This window comes from Metarhizium acridum (genome assembly GCF_019434415.1).
Source record: "Metarhizium acridum strain ARSEF 324 chromosome Unknown scaffold_356, whole genome shotgun sequence".
NCBI classification, from domain to species: Eukaryota; Fungi; Ascomycota; class Sordariomycetes; order Hypocreales; family Clavicipitaceae; genus Metarhizium; species Metarhizium acridum.
The window spans coordinates 1,124,830-1,144,704 of NW_027094030.1; the positions used below are offsets into that span (position 1 = coordinate 1,124,830).

Consider the following 19,875-nt stretch of genomic DNA (forward strand, 5'->3'; position numbering starts at 1 on the left):
TTGTTGAACCAGCTGTTTGCCGAAGTTAGTAACAACCTGGAAGAGCAGGGGGCGTGGTCTCAATGGTGGCCGGCAATTGAACAGGTAGATCTTCAATCAACCGGGCATTCAATGCCAATGGCGCCTGAATGAGTAAGTTCTTCTTTTTTTAAATCACTATTCCTACGTGGAAACCAATACGCCGAATAATGCTCCTTATATGATGTCTGCTCTCGTCACCGCTAACAAATGCGTCCATGTCAAGTCATCAGAGTCATTATCTTCCCTTGCAAAATTCACACTTTTGTGAGAATTTTTTTCGAGTTCATCAGACGAATAGCAACCATGAAGAGCATGCCGACAAAAGACGCAGCACCGGCATAGTACGCAGCCGGTCGGTAGAGGCTGACATCAGTTCCAGTTCCCGCCAGGGAGTACAATCTCGCAGCAATTGGTGTGCCCTATTGCCGATGTTAGCATTCTCGCAGAAAAAAAATGGGCTCTTCGCTCATGATTCGGGTTTGTATTTACCAGAAAATAGCCGAAAACCCAGGCTTGCCACAGAATGGGCAAAATGCCCATGGTATTGGGAGCCCCAAAAGTAGTTGCCACCGCCAGAGGGAACAGACTGAAAAAGGAGCCGCAGCCAACGCCGTTGACGATGGTGAAGAAAACCAACAGGCCCATGTTTGTCACAAGCGGCCAAATTGCCAATGCACTCACGCCGCAGAACAAGAGCGAAATATTGAGGCTGTTGAGTGGTCCGAGGAATGCATCGGCAGAATACCCGGCAAACACGCGACCAAACGTCGATGCAAGATTCCATATCGTAAGGGCAACGATGGCTGTTGAGCCGGAGCTGCCGACTGATTGAGCGAAGATGGGAATAAAGTACGGCGGGACGAAGAGAGGGAAGCATGCAATGGCTCCGCCGAGGATGAAAAGGACGAACTTGGGCTCCCGCCACCGATACCTGGCCACCTTGTTAGTTGAATGAAGTAGAAGTCATGTTTTTCAACGCGGCATCTAGCGTACCACTGGAGCTGCGGAACGGCAGACTTGGACAGCAAGGGCTGCTTGATGCAGTACGCGGCCGGAAGACAGACCGCCCACAGCACAAAGCCCAGGATTCTAAACGTCCACTCGATCCCAACCTTGTTGACAAGTTCGTTGGCGGCAACGCCCATAACGGCAGCACCAAGGCTCCCTCCACCAAAGACAATGCCCGTCGCAAGTCCACGATACCTGCAAAACCACTGCAGCGGCGCGGTCGTGCAAGGCTTGCAGGCTGTTAGTAAGAAAGGCACACTCGCCCTCATATAAAAACAACCAACATACCAGAATCGTTAAACCTCCTCCGACACCAAATAATATCCCATGTGTAATAAACAAGGCCCACAAATGGCCCACGACCCAACTCGACAGAAACTCGCCCAGTCCCAGAAACACGGCGCCCACCAAGGCCGTCCTCCTGTAGCCAAACTTCCTAACCAGTTTTCCCACCAGTATACACAGCGATACCATGAACGACGTGGCTAGTGATCCGACGAATGTAAGCGTCGTCAGCGGGTAGCCTTTGGTGTCGGCCATTTTCGCCTGCAATATGCCCCAGCTGTATACGACGCCCATGTAAATGAAGAGAGACATTGACGCGGCGGCGACCACCACCCATCCCCGCCAGGTGTCGAGGTGAGCGTCGTCGTTGGGCGGCATACACTGCTCGGGGCCTGATTCCTCGCCGGTATCCGGGGCCGACGAGCCGGGTGTGGTTGGCGGCTTCTCGGATGTCGATGCCATGTTAGCTGTCTGTCTCGGACCCTCGAAAAGCTGCGCCTTGGACATCGAGTAGGGAAAAGTCGTACTTTTTTAAAAAAGGGAAGAAAGCTCAGAAGTCGGCTGTTTATTATATTTTATTTGATCAGATTTGTGCTTCTAATCCGATGCGTTTACAGCTACATGACTCCATTTCTGGTCCATTTTTTTCACGTCTTGCTCTTCCATCGTGTGGATACTAGTGTCATGGAAGTCGGTGATGGTGGGGCGGCGTTGCTATAGAAGTATTATCCGCTATCAAAGTGGCCTTGAAGAGATCCATCTCGGGCTGTCGCCTCAGCTTTGAGATGAGCAAAGGCTAGCTGTAAGGCCGATACCGAGACCAGGGTGAAATCCAGCCAAGACACTAGTCATATGGAAACAGTCGCATTGAGAGGTTTGACATTTCTGTCAATTGACACACGCCCTTTGATTGACGTCGGATTTCGGCTCTGGAGGGGGGTGTTTTTTCGGATTAGAGTGTAAATGTAAACTGCGAGATGGTGTTACACCTCGACTCCATTTTTGGGATAACCTTGCATAAAGTCAACACTTGGGCTCGGCCTATAGAGAAAATAAGGTTGAACCATTATAGATATTGCGTGTTATACTGACCTGTACCATGGCTCCCCATTGCACCGCAACACCAGCCCCCGCTGCAAAAAACAGTATGCATAGATCGCTGGCGAACCCGCCGCACGTGGTGGAATCCGCGTCCGGACGCACCTTGCACCTCTCCAACGGGCAGGCTGTGATTGACGCTTGTGGAGGTGCCGCCGTGGCAATAATTGGCCACGGCAACCAAGAAGTGCAAAATGCCATGATCAAGCAGGCCCAGAAAGTCAGCTACGTCCATACGCAGTCGTACAGCACTCCCGTCGCCGAGGAGTTGGCTGATCTTATTCTTGACGGAACGCCGCATGGGGTCGAGAAGGCGCTTTTCCCGGGAGGCGGGAGCGAGGTCGTGGAGGCTGCGATGAAGTTGGCGCGCCAATATCACTTTGAGAGGAACGACGCGGACAGGATGCACTTTGTTTCTCGGAAGCAGAGCTACCACGGGAATACGATGGCCTCCATGTCCGTGTCGTCGAATTTGGCGAGAAAAGTCCCCTACAAGGGGTTTGAGTATCCGCACGTGTCGCATGTCACGCCGCCGTATGCATACCGGTACAAGATGGACGGCGAGACGGACGCGCAGTTTACGGACAGACTATTGCGGGAACTGGAGGACGAGTTTTTGAGGGTCGGTCCCAGCAAGGTGATTGCTTTCATTGCCGAGCCCATCATTGGCGCGACGGCCGGCTGCGTCGTTCCGCCGGCGGGATATCTTGCCGGTGTGCGAAAGGTGTGCGACAAGTACGGCATTCTTCTGATCTTGGATGAAGTCATGTGCGGCACCGGGAGGACGGGCACCTTCTTTGCGTTTGAGCAGGAACATGTTGTACCGGACATTGTCACAGCTGCCAAGGGCCTGGGAGGAGGTTACGCTGCCATTGCCGACTTGTATGTCCACGGCAGGGTCATTGATGCCCTTCGGCAGGGAAGCCAGGCCCTCAACCACGGCCACACGTACCAGGCTCACCCGATGTCTTGCGCCGCCGCCTTGGCCGTGCAGAAGATCCTGAGGAGGGACGGCCTTGTCGACAGGTGTCGGGAGATGGGTGTTGTTCTGGAGAAACTGCTTCGGTCAGAGCTGGCCGAGTGCAAATCTGTGGGCGATATCCGGGGCCGCGGGCTGTTCTGGGCAGTGGAATTTGTCAGGGACGGCGCCACGAAGGAGTGCTTTGATCCTTCCATCGGGTTTGGCGCCAAGGTGACGCAGGCTTCTTTTGAAAAGGGCGTCGCCGTGTATCCGGGTGCTGGGACAGTGGATGGCGTCAAGGGCGATCATGTGCTGTTGGCGCCGCCCTACACGGTCACGGAGGAGGAGTTGGTGACGATATGCCGGACGCTGAAGGAATCCGTCTTGTCTCAAGAGGCACAATATCTGTAGTTGATGACGGCACGGAATAGATAAACCGGGCGCAGGTAGGCGAATGCCGATGCCATCAATTGATTCCTCTCAAGGGCTCGCGATTCCGACATGAAGTCAAGTGTAATGTTTCAGGTTGTCCGCAATTGAAGCAGGCGCACCCCGAGCCGCACCTTCCATAGATCACTTGACTGGATGTCAGCACCAACCGTCAATCGCCGTCTGGTCGGCCTGCTCTGCAGCTCTCGCCTCTTTTATTGATGCGCCGCGCTTGACTCATCCATCCTTTCGCTCTCCCTCTCACTTGTAGACCAAGTCTCACCAGTGGAGACCTGCGTGCGTTGCATGTAGCATTACCGCTTGTCGCTACACGCGTAGCGCACATTTCTTACCCGCCATGGAACACCGAGCCATGCCCAGAGTCTCGGTCGCCTGCAGCGCATGCCGAAACCAACCAGACCTCCGTTGTCATGCTCAACGTCCAGTCTGTGGCCGATGCCGCTCCCTCTCAAGAGCTTGCTCGTATCCCGAATCGAGAAGAAGCATAAAATTCAGAATGTAGAAGCGGGCCGCCGCAACCGATGCTGCCATCACCGCCGCCATTGCGTCGTCTTCTCGTCAACTTCAGGTCCTCACTCCAACAAATACAGCTTCAAACGTCGGCAGCGATGCTTCCCTGGGCTCCGATTCTTCACAGTCACCCTCAGCATTGACCGTCAGATCTTGGTCGGATAGAGACGCTTCACTTTTAGACTTGTATTATGAGTATTTCCACCCAAGTCACCCGCTTGCACTGCCTCAGCGAGCCCTTCAGGCCAAGCTGAGCGTCTTGGATGACCTACCAAGTCTTCGGCTACTAGTCAATGTGATGCAGTACATTGGTTCCTGCTACAGGGACCCGGTCACTCGTCCACACAACCTCCGGGCAAGCGTTTACAATTCAGAGGTTGCCGTCGACGGCTTTACTCTCCAATCCACTCTGCTCATGTCCCTGGCTGACAGCACGTGTGACGAGGCTCCTGAAGCCGAAAAATTATTTACAAGGGCATTGGCCCAAGCACGACTCATTGGCATGAATAGGAAGAGCTTTGCGGATGCAGAGATGGAAATCGATCCAGTTCTTGCCGAGAGTCGGCGTCGGACCTGGTGGATGGTCTACGTGGTTGATGCCCATTACTGCATCATCCGTCGAGACTTCAAGACGGCATTAATAGGTGCAGAGAACAGCGTGGACCTGCCTTGTGAGGATGACTCTTACGACCAATTGGTGAGCACAACAGCGCGGACTTGGTGCGCCAACTCACGCTGACTTGGCAACTCAGACAATACCGCCTACTGCGTCGACCATGTCGGACTACCAGTGCCGTGAGTATTCATTGGGCGACAAGACATTCTCTTCCTTTACCTACCTGGTCGATGCCAATCGCATATACGTCAAGGCCATACGCTCCTCCACACAGTATTCGGGCATTTCCCAGTCAGAGATTATCTGCGGCAATATGGAAGCCGAAATAGCCTCCTGGTCCATCATGCTGCCGTCTTCAAAGCGGAACCTCCCAGTCCAGCAGGACGCCATGGATCAGCTAATGTTCCAAGCGCACATAATGACGTATACGTGAGTAAAGCAAGGAATCCCACGATCAACATAGTTACTAGCTGACCAACAAAATATCCAGCGCCCTCGTATTTCTACACCGCCCACTTTCAAATCCAAGTTACAACGCGGCCGAGGCCCTGTCAGACTGCGGGAGCCCTCCCCCGCCTCTGCGCCCTGAAGTCAGCATCGGCAGCATCATGGATCATCAGAAGCACGCAGACAAGTTATTCGACGCCATTCGAAAGCAAAATCAGTGTCTAATTCTGCTGCCCATGCGCGGCGCCCAAATGTCCCCGTTTCTCATCTGCAACGTCGCATGCTGCACGGTTGCCCACCTGGTGGCCTGCAGAAGGGCGTTTGAGCCAGACGAGGCCGAGATTGCACGATGCCGGATCCGAGTCTCCATGGCACCCTCAAGCACTACGAGGATATTTGGCCCAAGGCAAAAGATTCTAACACAATTGAAGAAAATTGCCCACGCTATCCTTCAGGCCGGAGCTGTGGCTCAGACGCCAAGTGCTGACTTTGAGATGCTGGCGGAGGAGGACGCCATGTTTGCCAACATTTTCGACAAGGACTGGTTGCAGGCTTTTGAAGCGAGTGCAGCATGAGGATTTTTAACGTCCAACGGGAGGAAATACTCGTGTGTATTATATTATGAGTCATGATTTGCATGTACGTAGATACCAATTGCTTCACCTGTAAAACAATGTATGCGTTTGTTCATATCCCGCGGCTTCTGCAGCCGCATCCTTGGACGCAGCACTCTGCAAGAAAGGAAAATCCATTTGAGTAAGAACATGACGGTGCCTAGGTTAGTAATAACAAGCGTCTGGATGCTCGGACATGCGACGCTCGCCTCTCCGTTGCAGTTCCTTGCCGACCAAACCAAGTCCGTCCGATTTTCCCCCTGGGCCGATGTGGGGCCGATCCTCCGGTCCCGAATAGCCTAAGCCGAGCCGTTTAACGCCTTGACACGCTATTCCGCACTTTGAGTGCCTTGTTAGTCAAGGTAAATTTGCTTTTTTATATAAAAAAAAAAACAGATTTTACAGCCAAAATTGTCTGTGAAAATGCGTCCACGATGCAAAGATTCGTTAAAATAGCACATCTCATCCGCAATACCACCCTCGGCACTGCCGTATGCCTCCTCTCCCGCAACACATATCTCTCTTTTCCGTTCCACTCCAAGACGTATCAGGATGAGAATAAGGATCAATCCGTCCCATGCAGGGAGTCGATTGGCCCATTCGGGAGCAATAAAGACGAAGCGGTAGAGGTTGAGGCCGATTAGTGGGTTATCGTGACAGTGCTTATAAAGGAGGCGGCTAATCTGGATAGGGAATCGGATGACGACCCTGGAAATCCGCAGAACTGGGCAATATGGCGAAAGACGTTTGTTTCAAGTGTGACTTGGTGAGTCATTTCTATCTGTGCCGGTAGAGAGGACTACTGACTTGCCAGTGTTTACACGTTTACCGTGTACTGCGGGTCGTGGATAGTCGTGCCGAGTGAAGAGTAAGATGGTGCACGTTCACCAGAAGCCAGGTACAAAGCTTGTATATTAATTCAAGACAAATAATGACACGCTTTAATTTCTCGGAAGTGGCTGCCTCTCTTGGTCTTGCTCTATATGTTTTAGGCCGTGTGTCTATCCTTTTTCGACGCTTCAGCACCTTGCTAATGAGGCGTAGACGACCTTGGGGCGCTCTTGTTCTCACCCCCTAGTGAGATTGCCTACACTTGCCGTAACACAGTATACATTGTCACATTCTTCATTTTCGTCGTTCTCTCTGTCGGCGCGGCTGTTTGCGACTCGTTTTCCGGGCTGGTCGTCCTGCGGTTTTTGCAGGGTTTCTTCGGCAGCCCATGTTTGGCCACTGGGGCGGCCACACTTGGCGACATGGCACGATTGCACTTTTGAAGCTTTTTTTACGACGAGTCAGGCGAATTCGAGCAGTTTCTCTATTGTGTATTTGCCGTATCCTTTAGCTGCGTGGTCGGGTGCCGTGTATGCGGGACCGGCCCTGGCTCCGGCTCTTTCTGCTTTTGCGGTAGAAGCGAAAGGGCATGGTCTTCCCGATACAAGGCTAATTTCAGGGATTTTCGATAACGATGCTTTAGCTGGCGCTGGTCTCTGTGGGAAATTACATGCCTTTCGGCATTCGTGTTTGTCGTGCTCGTCATCTTCCTCCCCGAAACGGCGGCGCCAACTCTCCTATATTACAAGGCCAAACGGCTTCGACAAAAGACGGGCTACTCGATAGTTGTTCCATAGGGCTCCCTGTTGAAGAAGCATTAAATTGTGGCCCAGACCGTGAAACTAGCCCCCATCAAGCCGTTTGAGATACCCAGATATCCATCAAAGATCCTCCAGTTGCCTTTGTCAACATATACGCACGTCACTCTATTCAACTTGCCCCCCATATAGGAGCTTTGCCCGCTAGCAGCCTGTAGATGTCTCTCGTTTACGGCATATACTACTCCATCTTTGAAGTCTTCCCGCTAGTCTATCCCAAAACCTACCACCTGAGCCCAGGTCTCACCAGTGCCGTCTTCATCTGCGTCCTCGTCTCCTGCGTCCTCGTCTCCTGCGTCCTCGTCTCCTGCGTCCTCGTCTCCTGCGTCCTGGGCACAATACGGTATTGCTCCTGGTACCACCTCACGACCGAGGCGAGGTTCCGCAAGCTCGGCACTTTTGACGTGCAGGAAACTTTCCTTCGGCCCGGGCTCACTGGTGTGTTGGGCGTGCCGGTGGGCATGTTTCTCTTCGGATGGACGCCCAGGGAGTCTGTGCCTTGGGAAGTTCCCACGCTGGGCATCGTTATGTACTGCGGGTGTTCGTTTGTGGCTGGGCTGGGCATCTTTATTCACTTGCCGACTAGTTACCCGCAATATGTGGCGAGTTTGCTAGCTGCAAATGATGCTTTGAGGAGTACATTCGCTAGTGGTGCCATTTTGTACGGGCGGCCGCTGTATGCCAATATGAGGGCTGCGAAGGGATGCAGTCTGATGGGTGGCTTGAGCGTGCTTGGTGTCTTTGGGTATTGAGGTTTGTGTAGATATGGGCCGATGCTGAGGGCCAAGAGCAAGCTTACGGCTCCGTGAGAGAGCTGCATTGCGCAGAGATGAAAGATCAGCTCCTCCCAGCGGGACTGAGAGATCAGGGTGACACGTGTTACGTGTAGGATAGACAGCATTTAGAATTCGGCTGATACTGAACCGCCCCTCTTCAACATCCTCGGCCCTGCCTGGCTCTTTAGGCCATTATGTCGTTTATACCATTCCTGTAAGTTCATTTGATAGAAGAAACCACTCGTGATTGTTTGTAGACTGTGGATTGTTCCGTGACAAGGCTTCCAGAACTCCGCTTGCTATATGGAGTCTAGTAGTGTATTTGAAAGCCAAGTCTTCCACATTAGAAATCCACAGGTTCTTATCACTATGCCATAATGTTTGAGGAACCTCCAGCTTTCCGCAACCTATAACTGACTCAACTATGATCTTCCAGTTAGACTGCCTTCGCTTTCTTCCGTAGCATCATTCTTGCGACATTGCCTGCGGTCTTCATCTGTACCTTCGGGCCGCTGACATTGACGCGGCCAGAGGCAGTTCTTGTGAGTAGACACCCCCGACTCCCCAGTTCTCACTTTTCCCGCTAAAAAGTCCGTATCGAACCCTTTGAAGTCAAATACATGGTCGAATTTATGGGCTTTTTGTACAATGTTGGCAGCAAATCGGGCCACCTTGGTGGGCGGTGTACTTTAGCAGACCGAAGTAGCCTATGCCATATCCTTGTAACATGGATTGCGAAATCCCAGTACATTGGCTGATAAGATATTGGCAAGACCTGGTGCCACATTAGCACAGTGAGACCATTCTAGAGGCAGGGAGAGTGAGCAAACTCAAGATTCAATAGGCGACGAACGTAAAAGTGATACTAAGATACTGACCACCAGTGCAACGACAGCTGTGTCAAGGTAAGGAGTTGATTGAATCTGTTCCCCAATAGAAGCGACGATTGGGCAAATCGATCGATCTGGTGGTTTTTTTCCCCTTGTCCCTTGTAAGAAGCACCGGGGTTCTATGGCTGGTGAAGCTTGGTCGGTACTTGCCGACCACCATTGTAGAGAGGCACCAAGTTCATCCGTTTCGTTGGGCGGACTCCAGTCTCCAAGACCGAACATGCCGTAGGCCTCTTCTATCAATGCAGACACAGACTCTTCCAACTGCGACAATTTCGCATGCAAGGACTGTCGGGATGTAGACTGAGGCTGGGGGCCCAGTCAAATGTGAATGCCGTGCAATTTCTGGGGAAATGTCTCCCCATAGCTCTAAGTCCTGAGAAAATGCAGACATGTATGCATCCCCATCGTAATAAATAGTCTCTGCCCGCAGCTCTGGAGACGCACAGGAGGAAGAGAGCATCGCTAAGGTTCCGAGGAGCTTTCAATCGGGAGAGTCGCCGCATTGTCGTCATGGCAGTCTCCCACGCCTGTCTATGACTCTGCAATTTGCCGCAGTGCTGGTAAAGTGCCGTTGAGGCTGCCTGCTCGAGAAGCTGATACCGATGAATGACACTCGAGCGGGATTTTTGGAGCCTCTCTTTCTCGCGCATCGCTTTTTTGTCCTTCTCTGCCAAACTGGCCATGGTCTCGCGAATCTGTTCCTCAGGAACCCACCCGCAGCGAGACGACGATGCAAACCATGGCATACATTCCTCGCACACATGCAGTTGGTCTATGTGTAAAAATGAAATTATTTGGGCTGTACCATAGTCTATCAAGCAGGGATTTGTACCACGGCTGCTCCTGTTCTTACAGCTGCGCGCGCCGGAGCGCTTGCCGCCGCTCACGCCGCCGCGCACGTCTTCGGGCATTTCGTTGGGCATGCGGTCCCAAGTTTCTTTCAAGGGCGGGAGCTCATTGTATGCCGCCGCCCAATCCCCTCTCGCGCTCGTCGAGTTTGAATATAAGCGCTGTCAAATTCCTCGATAACAAAGCCGGGTTCTTGCTGAAGAATGGTTTCTCGCAACTGCTCGTCCAAAGGCGCGCCTTCACAGAGCTTCTGGGAGCCAAAGCATCTGAATGATGAGGGATTGGCTATAAATCCCTCCACGAGGAGTGTCGAGTCCTCAATGGTATCGTGGGATGTTCCCAGCCAGGGTTTGAGTTTTACGAAGCTCGTCAAGGTGCGTCTTTAGAGCGGTGTATTGTTTCAGAAACACTTTGCCGTCGAGGAATTCGTCACATTTTCCCACTTGTATCTGCGGGAGTGACTTGAGTCCTGAGCACAGACCAACGCTGAAGATGGCGATTTTCAACTGAGGATGCGACACCTCAACCTCGAAGACGGTCCTTGGCATTCTTCGGTGATTTTGGTCATCAGACATGCATTTGGCACAGGCATTTTGCGCCAATGCCTGTACAAGAGGGGAGCAACTCCCCAAGATGTCGCAATGCCGGCAGGTACAGCTATGAAACTTATCGGTATGCTACTTTTCCATCGAGGTGTTTGGGCTAGAACAGACTCTGAGTTGATTTCGCTAAGACGAAAGCTCCCCGGCAGTCGATGTGAACAATTATCTTCGGCCACCCACACAGGAGTCATTGAGGCGGATTCATCCCCATAGCTGACATCCAGAGTTTCCGAAGGAGAAGTCGATTGTCCTCATCCTTGGTGTCGTAAATGAGCTGGCTGGGGTTAGAAGCTGCCTTGTCAGAGAACCACCTGTCAGTCACATTCTGGCCCTCGGAAGCTGTGATGCTCCCAAGAAATTCGGGAGACTCATGCGAGCGGTGGCTGGAGTCTTGATTCTGATGTTGGCATGCCTGCCCGGTACATTCAAAAGGTTGAGAACTGGCTGCTTGCATCCTGAGTGGCTCGGGAAGTGAGACTATCTCCTCGTCTTCTGTGACATAGCCGGCGTCGTATGACATTGATTCTGAGACATGGAGTCGGCCTAGGTGCAACTGTGTGGTGGTACTGGGGCACACCTGAAGAAGTTGCCTGACAGCACCACTGGGACCCCTCGACCTGAACTCAAGGGTCTGTTTTCCATCACGTGTTTCATATTTGCCGAATTTCCAATCTTTGAGTTTGGATTTTGATAGGCCGAGGCTATTCACTCTGTTAGCAAGATTGAGGCGAGAGGGAAAACTCTAGAACTAGTCCTTCTATAGACCCAGAAAATTTGTGCATTGGGTACTGGAATACATAGGAAGAGTTGATGGGACTTTGAGATATTTTATAACTCGATAAGCCATGGCGCTTAAACTAATTAAAGAACGTACTCATCTCCGCTGAACTTGATAGGGCAACGTGGCGATTTCGGGCTGACGAGTTCAAAGCCTCGACCAAACAGCATCGTATCGCAGCCTTTCCGCCGCGATAAAATAAGAGACGCAACGTTAAAAATCGCACACTCGCATTGTCTAACAGAGCGATGTAGTTGTAGTTGAATTTTACTACCTGCAGCATCGACCGTGCGTTAAGCGGCATCCTCTGATTGGCTTTCTTGAGGATACGGCTGCATTTCATGCGGCGTGCTTGCCATAATCGGTTAGTACATAATCATAGGAAATAACGCCTCGCTTTTCTTATTCGTTTGCTTGTTCATTCAGTCCTATTTATATAGATATATAGAGTCTAGTATATTTGCTGTCCAACTACCGCGACATGGTCTTCTATTCTCCTCAACTCTGCTATAACAAGCCATCGCTTCCGCACTGTAATATCTTCTTCCATATCCCAGGACCATTCCCTCTCCCGTCCATCACAGTCCCTCTCCCAGATCCTCTCCACCTTTAGGCCAACTTGTCCAAGGGCTTCGCTTGTGAAAAAGCCCTTCATCTTTGAGCGGCCCGTGTGGAATCCGCCGACAACCCAGCAGCGTGCATCAGCACCACGCTTCAGGAAGTGATCAATGGATTTGTGGAGGTTATTGTGCTGCCAGGGCATCCAGAGACAGTCGGCGGCAAAGATGCGGTCAAATGAGTGACGGTTTGATTCGCAGAAGAGATCAGAGGCGGGCAAGTCTCCCCAAGCATGCCCTTGCACCGTAACGGACGATTTTGGCGTCGTCTGACTTCCGGGCGGGGAGAACTCGGGCCGGATGTTGCGCGCGACATTATCCCGCATTGTCTTTATGAAGGCAGCAGCTGGATAGTCGGTCGCCACAACGCGACTGGCGCCTAGTAATCCCGCCATTATGCTGGGCAACGCGGTACCAGCTCCCAGTTCTAGAATGGATTTGCCCCGAATGTCGAAACTCACACCGCTGCCAAGCGTCATGTTGGCGGTGGCAGAGTCAGCCTGGTCGAGACCTGACACGCCCAAGCTGTCCTTTTCAATCAGCTCAGCGAGCAGCAAACTCGAGTTCCAGAGATGGTGACTGAATAGCCTACGATCCGCCTCGCCAGCGGGACCTGCGAGTTCGATATGCAGCGGCTTGGCCAAGTACGGCGACGCATAGATGAGACTCTCTCCAGCATCACCATGCTGGTTGGTCACGTCATCTGGGAAAACTGTCCCCAGGGAATCAGACAAGAAATCCTCGGGCTCGGGCGTGTCACTTTCTTCGAAGAAGATTCGGCTTGTCAACGACATGATGAGTTTTTTTTTCACTAACAGAACGCAGCAGGCGCCTATGGTAGGTTGAGTTGAAGATATGATGAGCCACGGGGTGCTCCATGTTTCAAACTTTGAATTTGCTCAGGTAGGGTTGCGGGGTCGTACCTAGCTATTCGTACTACTATCGCTCGATTTAGCCTAGTGGCCAATTGCCAACACCCCACCATACATTTTCGCATACACCCACATGGTCACGCCCGCCTTTTAAAAATTCAATTAATATTTAATTTAAATCTATCATTTTTTCAATAACACGAGCGCTGGTAGGGCTTAAATCGTTTAAAAACGCGATTTCTGGTGCTTTTTTTATGAATGTGTACACATTCACGGGCCGTCAATTATTCCGCTGCCGCCGTGCGGCGTGGACGCTGCCCGGGCTCTCCATCGAAGCTGCGGCTCTTTCGGCTGTGTTTGAGGGATAATTTTTCTTAATTTCCGGCGACCCGAATGCTACTGCTTGCTCTGTGGCCTGTCTATCTGTTAGTTGAGTTTATGTGTAATTTACAGCGTTTCTTAACCACCCCCGCGACCGTATTATGAGTCTTCTTCGTCGTTGCGTCTTAAATCGTATTTTCGTGATAACTAACTCCCTTATTACCAGGGCAATTATATCTGAAAGGCCCTAGTTAACAAGCACCCTCTCTGAGTTATCAAGCACCCCCATTGTGGCTGGACCCCTTCAGGTGCCGGTGTCGGAATTTACTACCCGTCAGCGACTAAGTGGACGATCCACTTAATCAGCCATAAAAATATGGGACAGCCATAAAATACCGGGACAACTATTACCTACTTTTATTCTTTTTACTATTAATTCACCTACTAAACACAATAATTAATTAATATATAACCGTTTAAAATCGCTCTTTTTTATTATATTTAATTTATTTAAGAGTAGCTTTTTACCTTTAATAATAAAGGCCGTTAATTTAATAATATAATTAAAGACGCTTAAGTAGCTTTACCGTATAATAATAATATTATAATAATAACTTTGAATATTTATACGAGAAGCTATTAAATACTTTAAAGTTAATAAATTATTTATTTAATAAGCTATTAATACCCTTTTTATACCTTTTTAAGCGGTTTTTAGCCGTTTATAAGCTATTAATAATAATAAAGATAAAGCTCTTATTACGTATATTATTTAAATATAAAGAGGTGGTTTTTCGGCTATAAAATAATAAATTAAAGATGCTATAAATGCTTTATAAAGATAATAAGACCCTTTAAGCCTTTTATTATCTAAGATATAGTATTTCAGATAAATTATAATCTATTTAAAGCTCTTAAAGACCTTAATTAAAGCTATTAATAAGGCTAAAAGGTTATTTAAAATAGCTAATATTAAAATTATTAATAGCTTCTTTTATTACCTTTATAATACGGTAAATAAATATAATATTAGTCTATTAAAGATTTAAAATAAGAATAAAAGCGGCCTTTAAATTAGCTGCCTTTATAAGTAGATTTATATTATTATAATTACTATAACTAAAAGATATTATAAGAAAGTTTTAAATCTAGTAAATAAAGAGTTAGCTACCCTTATAAGCTTTACTAATACTATTAGTAATTAAATTTCTTCTTAGCTAGTATTTAAGACCTTTTTAACTAAGTCTTAGGCCGAAATTAAAGGGAATAGTAATATTCGCTTCGCGAAATTTAAATTAAGCTTTAGTAATAGTAATATTATATATAATTAAATATACGAATTTAATAGAAGCTTATAAAAGCATTTAATAAAGGCCTAATAAAGCGAAATAACTCTATTATAATAGTTTAATTATAATAAGTAGCTTTATAACCTTATAAGGCCTTAAATTTATTACGAAAAGCCTTCTTAAGCTCGTAAATAAAGAATATATTAACTATTAGTTATTAATGGCTTTATAGGGTATACCTAGCTTAATTTTATTAAATATTATATCTTATTTAATATTATTCTTATTATATTCCCATTATATTTAACATATATTATTTAACCGTTAAATGTAAGCGTTTTTTAGCCTATAAAAGATACCTATTAAAAAGCAATTTAATTATTATTATTACAAGGAAATCTAGCCTTTTCTCGTTAGGTATTTATTATAGCTTTTAATAAGATATTTATAAAAGGCTTCTTAAAGTATAATATTATATTAGGCTTTACGAAAAGCAGTATTTTTCCCCTAAACTTTAAGCCTATTATCATTAAAATCCTTTAAAAGTAGCAGAAACTTTAAGACTTAATAAATTCTACCCTATTAAGCCTATTACTAAACGAACAATAATTTTAAATAGCTATTAATACTATACGATTAATTTAAAACTATTATATTAATGTTTTATTATCCCTAACCTATAATAGGCTTTAATAAGCTAGCTAGGTTATAATTAAAGCTTATATACTAGAATTATAAGTGAAAAGCTTTATTTATAATAGAAATAAACGTATTAAACGCCTTATAAATCGTTATTATCGTAGAAAATAGGTTAAACCTTTAGGTTAATTTATTATAAGCGTTAACCTTAAAGATGTCCGAAAATAATAAGCTAAGATTATTATAATAGAAATAAAGAAGGAAAGCTAGCGTTAATTATAGCTTACCTAGTTAATATTAAGGTAAGAGATAAAAAAGGTTAAAAATAAATAGTAGCTTAATAAAAAACACACTATTAATAGGCGCGAGAAAACCTTAACCTTTAAGTAATAGCTTTAACACACTAATTATTAGCCTAAATACCTGTCTTTAAAGGCTTAAAATAAAACCTTCCTTAAATTACTAAATTATAAGGAAGATTGTAAGGCGGTTAGGGAACCCTGCCCAGAGCTCTTACGAATATAGTAAATACAAGTGTATTGTGTATTGTATTTTGTATTATATTGTATTTTCGTGTATTGTATTTAAATACATTACATTACATTAGTAAAATACCTATAAATGTATTTTAAGGAAAAAAGACCCTTGTTTTTTTAACTTAAAATTATAAGGCTAATTATAAGGGTTATAAGGAAAAATTTTATATCATTTAAAAGAGCTAAATTAGCTCTTTAAAATGCCTTACTTCTTACTATTATAAGTTACTACATTAAAAAGTTATAAGCAATTGAAAATCCGCCCCGCTTTACTTACTTTTTATTTTAAGACATAACTTTAAAGCTTAATATCTCGCTTAATATCCACATTTTAAGGTTAATTTTTAGAGATTTAAAATCACGTGATTTTAAGCTTTATTTTAATATATAATATGCTTATATAAGCATTTATTTATAATATTAAATATTTTATAGCCTTATAATACATTTATAGGTATTCTAATCTTGTAATGTATTGTAATATATTACATTACAATACAATACAATACAATATAGTAAAAAATACAAAAAATACAATACATTTAGAGGTCTGACTAGGTTACTTAATTTTAATATTCTTATAAATAAGGTATACTTTATATCTCTTCTTTAGGATTAATACTAGTAATCTCTTTTTATTTACGTAATATTTTATTTAGTTTTATAAAAATATTTATTCCTATTATAAGTGTTTTTATATTTCTATTATAATTACTATATATATTATAGCTATTAGCGCGTTTATATTTTATATTATATATATTTTAATAATAGGGTTAAATCCGTAATTTACCCTAAATAATAATATCTTTATATTATTAATCTTAGAGCTATTATAAGCCTATTATACTAATAATAGCTATTTTACCTAATTATTCTATTAATAGTTAATATAGCTTTATAAATATTATTTAAGTATTTAGTTTAAGATTTTTATTTACTTATTTAATTATAAGTGAAATGCTATTAATAAGCTTTATTTAATTTTTATAGTTTTTATAAGGTATTTTTAAAAGTTTAAGGTAAATAATTTATTATAATTTAATATAAGCTTTATTAGTAATTTATATTATATAATAACTATTTTAAAGAATATATACGCTAAGTTCTTAATATTACTTGATTTCTTATATAGAATATAATAGGCGTATTTTATAAGTTAATTTATAATAACTAGAATACTATTATAAGCTACTCTTATTATAGGTTCTTTTAACTTTAATAGTTTAATAATAAAGTTTATTATAATAGTTTATTATACTCTTTTAGGTGGTAATATTAGTTATAATTCTTTATATAATACGTGTTACGCTAATTTTACTTTATTACACGTATCGTATTTCTTAATAACTTCTTATATTATTTTTCTACGTTTTAAGAAGTTATATAATTTTCTTAGCCTATTAATCGTTTTCCTTACACTCTAATATTCGTATAATAGGTACTTATATATTTTCTTAATAAGCTATTCTTAAAGTATACTAGGAATATACTATTATTTATTATATAAGAAGGTTTTACCTTTCTTAAATAAATACGTTTTTATTTTTTAATTATTTAAATAGCTATTATTATTAATATATAATATAATTTAATATATTTACATTTTATTTAGCTTAACTTATTATATTATATTAATTTCTTAGGTGCTTAATATAAGGTTCTTATTTTTAATAGCGCGTAATAAAGGTGTATTACTTACTTATTTATTTAATTTTAAGTTCTCTCTTTAACTAAGCGCGTTTACTCTTTTATTTTTAAATTCTTTATAGTATATAATTTTAAAGTTATAATTTATAAGGGTTTTATACTATTTAATTTATCGTTTATTTAAATTCTTTATAGTTAAAAATAATATAAGATTCTTATAATTAATATAAACCTTAATTTAATACTTTACTCTTATAAGGTAGTATCTTTATTCTTTAAAGCACTTAATAATAATTATAAGTTCTTTATTATAAATCTTATAATTAAGTTTAGGTTTATAGAGTTTCTTTAAGAAGAATATAACTAGGTATAATCTTTCTTAATTATTTTATTATTTAAGTTATTTACTTAATATAAAGTTTAAGGTATTTATTTTAAGCTTATAAGGTTTATTTTAATTAAATACTTTTAATATAAGTTTTAACGTAATTAAATCTTTTATCTTTTAGAATATTATAGCTTTTAATTTATTCTATTAAAAGCTAACTTCTTTCTTTATTAGGTTTATAAGAGGTTATAAAATATCTTTATATTCGCTTAAAAACTTATAGTAAAAGTTTATAAATATTATAAATCCTTTAACTTCTTTTAAATTCTTTAATATAAGCTATTTCTTAATAGTTTTAATCTTATTTAAGCTTATTTATATTTCTTTATATATAAGTATATACCTTAAAAAGTGTATAGTATTCTAGTAGAACTAGTATTTTAAGGCTTTAATTAAGAGTTTATTATTTTATAAAGTTTATAATACCTTATATATATGTTATTTATATTTCTTAAGGGTATTTAAATAAATAAGAATATTATTAAGGTATATAACTATAAATACTTTTAGTTATTTCTATAAAATTATATTAATTATTCTTTAAAAGGTTATTAGTATATTAATAAGCTTAAAAGGTATTACTAGATATTTATAGTATTCTCTATTAGTTTAAAATACTATTATTTACTTATAGCCTTCTTTTATTTATATAAGGTTATAAGCCCCTTTTAAGTTAAGTATAATAAACTATTTAGCTTTTTTAACTTTATCTTTAATTTCCGTTATAAGTAATAATAAGTATTAATTCTTAATTATAATCTTATTTAAGTATTAATAATTAATATATAATTATAATTTCCCGTTCTTCTTTAATACCTATAGGATTAAGTATTCTATTAAGGACTTTAATAGTCTTATATATCCCTTTTATAATATATTCTTTAAATACTCTTTAAGCGTTTTATCTTACTTAAAGTTTTAAGAGTAAATCTTATTAAACGTTAATTTAATACTAGGTTAAAGTTTAATTTTATAGTTTTAGTATAAATACTTTAATAGTTTTATTTTTAGCTCTTTATTAAATAGCTTATTATACTTTAAGTATTTCTTAAAAATCTTTATTATCTTAGCTTTTAGCTCTTTAATAATTACATATATTCTTAAAGGCCTATTATAGTTTAAATAAAGTGCTTTTTATAAGCTACTCTTAACTTTATAATTATATTCTAGTAAATTCTATTAAAGTTAACCGATTCTTTAATTAACTTATAAATTACTCGCTTATAACTAGGGTATTCTTAATATAATATCGTGTTTTAAGATTATTATAATATTTAATATAACCTAGTATTTTATGCCTTATATATTAATAAGAAGTTACGCTACTTTTATATTAATTACTTCTTAGCTATATTTTACCGTAATTTCTTTTATAATTATAAGTTAATAGGGCTTATTTTTAGGTATTTAAGCTAATTATAATCTATTAATAAGATTTAGTAAGATAAAATTTTCTTATACTTTACTATTAATTATTACTTAAATCTTTTATTCTATTATAATTATATTAATTATAAGGTATATTATACTATTCAGACCTCTAAATGTATTGTATTTTTTGTATTTTCTACTATACTGTATTGTATTATATTGTAATGTAATATATTACAATACATTACAAGATTAGAATACCTATAAATGTATTATAAGGCTATAAAATATTTAATACTATAAATAAAGGCTTATATAAGCATATTATATATTAAAATAAAGCTAAAAGTCACGTGATTTTGAATCTTTAAAAATTAACCTTAAAATGTGGATATTAAGCGAGATATTAAGCTTTAAAGTTATGTCTTAAAATAAAAAGTAAGTAAAGCGGGGCGAATTTTCAATTGCTTATAAATTCTTAATGTAGTAACTGATAATAGTAAAAAGTGGGGCATTTTAAAGAGCTAGTTTAGCTCTTTTAAATGATATAAAATTTTTCCTTATAACCCTTATAATTAGCCTTATAATTTTAAGTTAAAAAAACAAGGGTCTTTTTTCCTTAAAATACATTTATA

At 41.9% G+C, this 19,875-nt stretch overlaps 6 protein-coding genes across 7 annotated transcripts; 3 read left to right on the plus strand and 3 right to left on the minus strand.

Annotated features, from left to right (window-relative positions):
• Positions 1–139: 139 nt before the first annotated feature.
• J3458_015694 (uncharacterized protein) lies at positions 140–1,322 on the minus strand. Of its 2 annotated transcripts, XM_007812171.2 has the most exons (3): positions 1,015–1,322; positions 511–952; positions 140–440 (listed from the first exon to the last, which is right to left on the minus strand). In XM_007812171.2, exons 1-3 carry the CDS (start codon positions 1,296–1,298, stop codon positions 276–278), a joined length of 891 nt encoding a protein of 296 aa, XP_007810362.2. In that variant the 5' UTR covers positions 1,299–1,322; the 3' UTR covers positions 140–275. The 2 variants fall into 2 exon arrangements, with proteins under 2 accessions (XP_007810362.2, XP_065974226.1); XM_066120898.1 differs by having other exon boundaries at positions 161–952.
• A 1,073-nt stretch (positions 1,323–2,395) lies between these two features.
• J3458_015695 (uncharacterized protein) lies at positions 2,396–3,880 on the plus strand. Its single transcript, XM_007812172.2, has one exon. It carries the CDS (start codon positions 2,414–2,416, stop codon positions 3,782–3,784), a length of 1,371 nt encoding a protein of 456 aa, XP_007810363.2. The 5' UTR covers positions 2,396–2,413; the 3' UTR covers positions 3,785–3,880.
• A 288-nt stretch (positions 3,881–4,168) lies between these two features.
• Positions 4,169–5,094, plus strand: J3458_015696 (uncharacterized protein). Its single transcript, XM_066120899.1, has one exon. It carries the CDS (start codon positions 4,632–4,634, stop codon positions 5,070–5,072), a length of 441 nt encoding a protein of 146 aa, XP_065974227.1. The 5' UTR covers positions 4,169–4,631; the 3' UTR covers positions 5,073–5,094.
• J3458_022520 (uncharacterized protein) lies at positions 5,092–5,989 on the plus strand. Its single transcript, XM_066123058.1, has one exon. The coding sequence runs from the start codon at positions 5,558–5,560 to the stop codon at positions 5,969–5,971; it is 414 nt and encodes a 137-aa protein (XP_065974228.1). The 5' UTR covers positions 5,092–5,557; the 3' UTR covers positions 5,972–5,989.
• Positions 5,990–10,966: 4,977 nt separating this feature from the next.
• On the minus strand, positions 10,967–11,299 carry J3458_015697 (uncharacterized protein; the record flags this gene model as incomplete). The annotated part of the gene is made up of 1 exon (XM_066120900.1): positions 10,967–11,299. The coding sequence occupies one exon, from the start codon at positions 11,297–11,299 to the stop codon at positions 10,967–10,969; it is 333 nt and encodes a 110-aa protein (XP_065974229.1).
• A 652-nt stretch (positions 11,300–11,951) lies between these two features.
• On the minus strand, positions 11,952–13,015 carry J3458_015698 (uncharacterized protein). The gene has a single exon (XM_007810266.2). The coding sequence runs from the start codon at positions 12,966–12,968 to the stop codon at positions 12,009–12,011; it is 960 nt and encodes a 319-aa protein (XP_007808457.1). The 5' UTR covers positions 12,969–13,015; the 3' UTR covers positions 11,952–12,008.
• Positions 13,016–19,875: the final 6,860 nt, after the last annotated feature.

Coding starts and splice junctions, on each gene's coding strand:
- J3458_022520 (XM_066123058.1), top strand. CDS start 5,558: ATGGATCATCAGAAGCACGCAGACAAGTTATTCGACGCCATTCGAAAG.
- J3458_015698 (XM_007810266.2), bottom strand. CDS start 12,968: ATGTCGTTGACAAGCCGAATCTTCTTCGAAGAAAGTGACACGCCCGAG.
- J3458_015695 (XM_007812172.2), top strand. CDS start 2,414: ATGGCTCCCCATTGCACCGCAACACCAGCCCCCGCTGCAAAAAACAGT.
- J3458_015696 (XM_066120899.1), top strand. CDS start 4,632: ATGCAGTACATTGGTTCCTGCTACAGGGACCCGGTCACTCGTCCACAC.
- J3458_015694 (XM_007812171.2), bottom strand. CDS start 1,298: ATGAGGGCGAGTGTGCCTTTCTTACTAACAGCCTGCAAGCCTTGCACG. Junction 953..1,014: donor GCCGTTCCGCAGCTCCAGTG/GTACGCTAGATG, acceptor CAAGGTGGCCAG/GTATCGGTGGCGGGAGCCCA. Junction 441..510: donor GGGTTTTCGGCTATTTTCTG/GTAAATACAAAC, acceptor CATCGGCAATAG/GGCACACCAATTGCTGCGAG.